This window comes from Echinops telfairi, unplaced genomic scaffold, assembly GCF_000313985.2.
Source record: "Echinops telfairi isolate 266 unplaced genomic scaffold, ASM31398v2 ScPeMD7_7424;HRSCAF=8462, whole genome shotgun sequence".
Taxonomy (NCBI): domain Eukaryota; kingdom Metazoa; phylum Chordata; class Mammalia; order Afrosoricida; family Tenrecidae; genus Echinops; species Echinops telfairi.
Window position 1 is genome coordinate 78,705,193 of NW_022111324.1, and position 6,893 is coordinate 78,712,085.

The 6,893-nt window shown below is 36.5% G+C and overlaps 1 protein-coding gene across 1 annotated transcript in view; it reads left to right on the forward strand.

Moving 5' to 3' along the window:
• CATSPERE (catsper channel auxiliary subunit epsilon) overlaps positions 1-6,893 on the forward strand; it is a 199,876-nt gene that overhangs the window by 107,820 nt on the left and 85,163 nt on the right. Inside the window, exons 5-6 of the mRNA XM_004700170.1 lie at positions 2,073-2,515; positions 3,059-3,141. Coding sequence (XP_004700227.1) covers positions 2,073-2,515; positions 3,059-3,141 — 526 coding nt within the window. The remainder of the gene's footprint in view (positions 1-2,072; positions 2,516-3,058; positions 3,142-6,893) is intronic.

The following is a 6,893-nucleotide window of genomic DNA, read 5'->3' on the forward strand; positions in this document are numbered from 1 at the left end:
AAACTATAGATAACATTGGGACAAATGGGAATCTCGAAACACTTAATTGTACTCATTTAGAATCTCTACATAGACTAAGGCAGTCATTCAAACAATACAAGGGGACACTATTTCAATCTGTATGCTGAGCAAATAATCTGAGACACTGAACCATATGCAGAAAAAAATTACATCAGAATTGGAAGAAGACTTATTCACAACCTGAGATAGATAGATGATACAACTAAGCACAGAAGACTTGATAAAAATCATTTACTGATAAAAATCAAAGTCCACCACCTTTAATATATGTAACATTTTAGCATAAAAATAATTTTTAAAATTCTTACAACTGAGCCAATAATAACATCACAACAAACAGAGGGGGGGAGAAATGAAGTTTTCAAGAATTTCATTTCACTTGAATTCACAATCAATGCCCATGGAAATAGCAGTCAGGAAATCAAACAATGTATTTCATTGGCAAATTTGTTTAAAAAGATTTCCTGAAAGCATTAAAAAGCAAAGATAACACTTTGAAGACTCGGATGGGCCTTACCCAAGTCATGGCATTTTCCGTTACCTCATATGCATGTAAAGGCTGGACAATGAATAAGAACGATGCCCTTGAATTGTGGTGTTGTTGTACTATACTGAATATACCATGACTGCAAGAAAAACAGTCATGTGTTGAATGCTTCTTAGAAGGAAGAATGTTGTATCATGGTTAGGGTTTATGTCAAGTATTCCTGGTTAAGGGTTGGGGTGGGCCCAAACCTACCAATCAGGTCGCAGCCAGATGACACCTCCTTGGGGGTGTGACCTTTTGTGTAAGAGAGAGACCGAGTGGATCTGATTTCTTTTTGTCCTTTTACCTTACCCTGGAGCTGGATCCTGCATCTAGTTTATAGATTTCCTGTCCTGTCGCCTACAATCAGTGGACAACCTACAATGGATTGACTTCAGATTCATTTACCCCTGCATCCATCTGTCTGTGCCCCCACTACTCCCTCCTTCTTCATTCTGCTTCCTGTTCAACAGCTTCCATGGCTACACAAATCAGGAGAAGGCTGATGTGAACTGGATTGGAGTTACCAACTTCTACAACTGTGTAAACCATTACTCTCTATGAGTCTCTTTCTATTTAGAAATACATACAAATATCACTGGTTTTCCTTTCTAGAGAACCCAACCTGACACCTGGTACAACTTCATCTCATGTATTTTAGTTATATTCATTGGATGGACCACTGTCTGGAAGAGGACATAATGCTCGGTAAAGTCAGCAAAAAAGAGGAAAATATTCAGTGAGATGGATTGACGCAGTGGTTACCACGATGAATTCAGACATAAGAACAATTGTGAGGCTGGCATGGGCATCGACAGGGTTTCAATAGTTTGTACAGAGTGTCACTATGAGTCAGACAGACTCACCAGCACCTAACAACAACACAAAAATGAATGAACCTGACAACATATGCCATTGTTTCTAGCCAACTCCAATAGCACTAGACTGCTACGCTGTAGACTGCTGACTGAAAGGTTGGTGGTTCAAATCCATCAACTACTATGAGGGAGAAGGATGAGGCTCTTGAAAGACTTGCTGCCTCAGAAACCAAATACAAGGTTGCTATGAATTGGAACTGACTCAGTGGCAATGGGTTGTTGGTTTTTGTTTGTTTGTTTTTCAGTGCTACCTAATAAAAGAATTTTTATTATGCTCATTTTATTATTATACAATATACACAAATCCCAACTCTTTTTCTCTGTAAAAGATGGGCATAGTGTGAAATAGTGGGAATAGGGGGGAAGTATCTAAAAGGAAAACTGCCCTATCTGAAGTGGGAGAGAAGTTCTAAACTATAATAAATGTAAAATTATGCATTTTTGCTTGCATACTCTAACTTACTCGAAGTACTCAAAGGGGCCTAAAAAATAGAATTAAAAGATAATGGAATTTTCCCAATACATTTTTGAAGCCCCTTCATCTAGATAGTCATAAAATAAATTATTCTGGCAAAAAGTATATTTAAATGACTTAACGGACTTATGATTGCTTATTATAACCTAAATTTGTCTCTCTTTTTTTCCAGATTATTTTGGAAATATTATCATAAAAATGGAAAATAATATAATGTTTCACACCAAGCCTGGTGTTAAAGATGTAATACAGCTACATGCATGGACAAATAAGACAATTAAAACATTACTTGCCTCAACTTTTTTTGGTAATTTTTATATTGTAACCAGTGTTGAAAATGGTGTGTTACACATACAGTCATACCCTTTAAAAGTGGAATTACAAAGTGTATATTTTAAGTATGGTGAAACTTGTCCCTACATTGCATTTTATAGTAGTCTTGTTGGCATTTCTTTCACATTGGACAAGAAAGAGATCTTATCATTTTGGGCTCAAGTTATTTATCCAGAAAATACTGGCATTTTCATTATTATGGAATCCTATGGTCCAAATCTATTAGAAGTGAAGAAAGAGGTGAAAAATGAAGTTGTCTTAGGATACTGCACTAAAACCCTGGTAAGATAATGTTTAAATTTCCTCATTTGGTATATGGATATGTATATATACATAAGTATAAGTTAATGTTGATTTTTTTAAATGTGTTTCCCTTCTAGGTTTATCTGGGGAAATGTTGAGGAATATGAGAATTATTTTTTTAAATCATTTCATTGGGGGCTTGTACAACTCTTATCACAATCCATACATACATCCATTGGGTCAAGCACATTTGTACAATTGTTGCCATCATCATTCTCAAAACATTTGCTTTCTGCTTGAGCCCTTGATATCAGCTCCTATGAGAAATCTTATATGTGAATTCAAATGCAATTCTGATGATCCATTAATTCCTCAGCCCAAATTTCATTTTCAACATCAAAGTTCCCTTTGCCACATTAAAACACTTTTAATTCTTTGCAAACTTCTTAATTGTTGATTTTATTGTTCATGTCCTTATTTTGTGTGTTTGCGTTTTTTAAAGTATGGCTTTTTGTAGAATTGCATTTGTTATCTGAGTATTATATAAGTTATCTAAGTTCCCTGGGTGGTGTCTGCACTCAGCCACCTAATGGCACTGTGGAAGAACATCCTGATGTTCCTAAAGATTACAGGCAAGAAAATTCTGTGGCACCCAGTTCTGTTCTGTAACACATGGGTCACCATAAGTCAGAATTGAGCCAATGTCAACAGATTTTTTTGTTGTCTCTTACCTACTGTAGCATAACAAATTACTTCAAAAACTAATTGTCTTCAAACAACATTTTATTTCCTTACAATTTTATGGGCCAACAACTTGGTCAGAGAGTAAGTAAGTAGCTCTACTGACTGCATCTAGAATCACTCATATGTGGTCATCTGCTGGTTCATGTGGGTGACTCACATGTCAGATGGTTAGGGCTAGCATTGGTGTGCTGGACCAAGGGGTGTTGGCTGGAGTGCTTGTCTCCACTGCATTTGCCTCTAATCCTAAAACTAGACCTGGTGTCCTTGGGGCAGTGTTCCAAGTTACTCAGAGCAGCAGATACAAAGGCTTTTGAAGCAAACAAAAAGAGAAAAGATTTACACTTTTCTGCAGTATCGGGCAATTTACTTACTCTATTATCTGGCCTCAATATCTGCATTTAGTCTCATGGTTTTTCTTTCCAAGAATTGGATGTGTACTATGTTTTTTGTCCATTTGCAACTCATCCCATCAAGATCAAGATATATAAATGCCCAAGGGCAACAAAATATTTTTAAAATTTTAAATAAAACACTAGCTCTATCATTTACTGGTTGATAACATTGGCCAAAGTTTTAAATCTTTTTGTGCCTCAGTTATCTCTAAAGTGAGTATAATAATAGTGCATATCTCAGAAGGTTGTTATGACAATTATAGTCATGTACTGCATAAGGCCCAACTGCAAATAGAACCCATAAGGGTCCCCTAAGGTTATAGTAGAGTTCAGACAGAGGGAACACAAGAGCTTCCCCCATACAACACGTGTAAGTCACGTCTTTTGTATACAAAGGGATTACATTTTGTATAGTACATATGTAGCCTATAATGCAAATGTCTTCATAGTCATGACATTGGTGTATGTATGTACTGTATTTTATTTCTAAAAAAATTTTTTACCATATAATGTCTATGCTTTGATTCATAGGCAGCAGCATACACTATTGCTCATCTCTTGAGCACTGTATCCTTATCATTCTTTAATTGTTTTTAGAGAAGATAACCATGAAGTGCATCCTGGATCTTAAACAATGCAAAACAGAGCTAGTTATGGCAGTAGGAAGAGGAGAAATTTCAATTTGGAAGTGAAACAAAAGATTATTAAACAACAGGAGGTGGAAAAATCAGTGAATTCTATTGCTTGTAATTTAGAAATGCTGGCACATAATCCAAAATCGTGTAATGTCCTGTTTCATAGAACATATCATGCACCTTACGCAATATATGGCTGTTAATGAGTTAGTACATGTAAAGGACTTGACATAAAATAAGCACTATATGTTTGCATTACTTCCCTAGCTGATGTAATCATTTGCACTCAGCTCTTAACCTAAAGATGAGCAGTTCAAACACACACAGTGGTACCATAGAAGCTAGACCTGGTCATCTGCTTCCATAAATATTACAGCCAAGAAAACCTTAGGGAGAAGCCCTACTCTGTAATCCTGAGTCAAGGCCAACCTCATGGCAATGGGTCTGGTTTTCTTAGATTACACTCCTTGCTCTTACAATTACTACCACTACTACTACCAGTGCTATCCTACAACATCTCTACCATGTGTAATCAAGTCTACAGCACAGTTTATTAATATCTAACACCTCTGAAATCAGAATGAATCCTACATTCCATGACACCTTAGATTTGATGAGTAATATTATTATTACTATTAGCATTATTCTGTAGGCATCTTGCTCACATCATAAAGCTTAGATTATTATATTCTCATAGACTTAAGTATTGATCAATATGGTGTTAAGCATCATAGCTAATCATTTACTTTTCAAATAAATATAATAGCAATGGGCAAAAGTATATAAAATAGCTGCATAATTTAGCAAATAATTATAAACAAAACACCCATGTAATCACCACTCAAGTGAAAAAAAAAAAAAAAAGAGAGAACCTTAGGAGAAGCCAAAGAGCCTTTGTACCTTGCCTCATAATCTTCTCCCTCCCAAGAGATAGACACTAGTCTGACTTTTGAGATAATAATTTTCTTGCTTTTCTGTATCGTCTTACTATCTATATATGTATCATTAAACAATCTATTAAGGAGCTCTGGTAATATAGTGGGCTATATTTTGGGCTGTTAACCACAAGGTGAGCAGTTTGAATTCACCAGCTCACGGGAGAAAGATTTTCTGGCCCCATGAAGATATGTAGTCTGGAAACCCACAGAGACAGTTCTACTCTGTCCTATAAAGTCTATGTGTCAGGATGGAGTTGGTAGCAGTGAATGAGTGACTGTGAAACAGTCCATTTTATATTCATCTTTTGAATTTCATATGAATAGTCTAATTAAATATGCACACACCCATACACATACATATATTAATGCATTCCTACATATGAATTGGTGTTTTGCTTCTTTCACTAAATATTACGCTTGTGAAAGTCCATGTTATTTTGAGTAGTTGTAATTCATTCACTGCTCTATACTATTCCCTTGTATGAGTGTACCACAATATTTACTTATTTTACTGATGGTGGACACTTATCAAGTAGAATTACTAACTTTAATATGGTATTCTTTTTGTTTCGTTTTTTGTTTGTTTGTTTTAAAGTTGTTTTTAATTTGGGAATTAGGTGGGGGGTTACATTTAGAATCATCAATTTTGTATTCCACAATTAATCTACTTGTCAGCCACCCCCAAAAGTTTCCCCTGCCCTCTCTTTGGATTTCTCTCCTCCCTCTGTGGACTACTATCTGCCCTTCATTTGTACCCCAGTTAACACCTGCCACCCTGCTAGCCTGTCACTTCATCCTCCTTCCCTTGCCCTCCCGGAAGTGTTCATCTCCGAAGTCTGCTCCCTTTGGGATGAAGGTCTTGGTCTTGGTTAGTTGTCTTTATAACAGTGGTCTCCTACAACACGTGTCCTTTGGTGACTGACTAATTTTCACTTGGCATTCTCTTCTCCAGGTCCGTCACGTCACGAGGGGCTTTGTGGTTCCGTCATTGTTTTTAACAGTACATAGTATTTTATTGTGTGTTTGTACCAAAGTTTTTTAAATCATTCTTCTACTGACAGGCATTTGGGTTGTTTCCGTCTTCCTGCTATTCTGAACAGTGTTCAAATGAACATGGCTGTGCACGTGCCCCTTTGTGAGATGACTCTTCCTTCTCTGGGGTACACACTGGGCAGAGGTATTGCTGAATCGAATGGAATTTCTATTCCTGGTTGGTTGAGGTAGTATCGTTGTACATATTTACAGTCCTATCAATAGTGAATGAAGATTCCAATCTCCCCCCAACCCACTCCAGCATTTGTTGTTTTCATTTATTTTTTAAAACTTGACTGTCCTTGTTGGTGTAAGGTGGTATCTCATTGTTGCTTTGTTTTGCATCTCCCTGATGGCTAATGATCGTGAGCATTTTTTTCATATGTTTGTTAGCCACTTATGTGTCCTCTTTGGTGAAGTGCCTGTTCACGTCCTTTGGCCATTTTTTAAATTTATTTTTTAATCATTTTATTGGGGCTCGTACAATTCTCATCACAATCCATACATACATCCATTGTGTCAAGCACATTTGTACATTTGTTGCCATCATCACTCTCAAAACATTTGCCTTCTACTTGAGCCCTTAATATTGGCTCCTCATTTTTCGCCCTCCCTCGCCCTCCCCCCTCCCTCATGAACCCTTCATAATTCATAAATTATTATTATTTTGTCATAT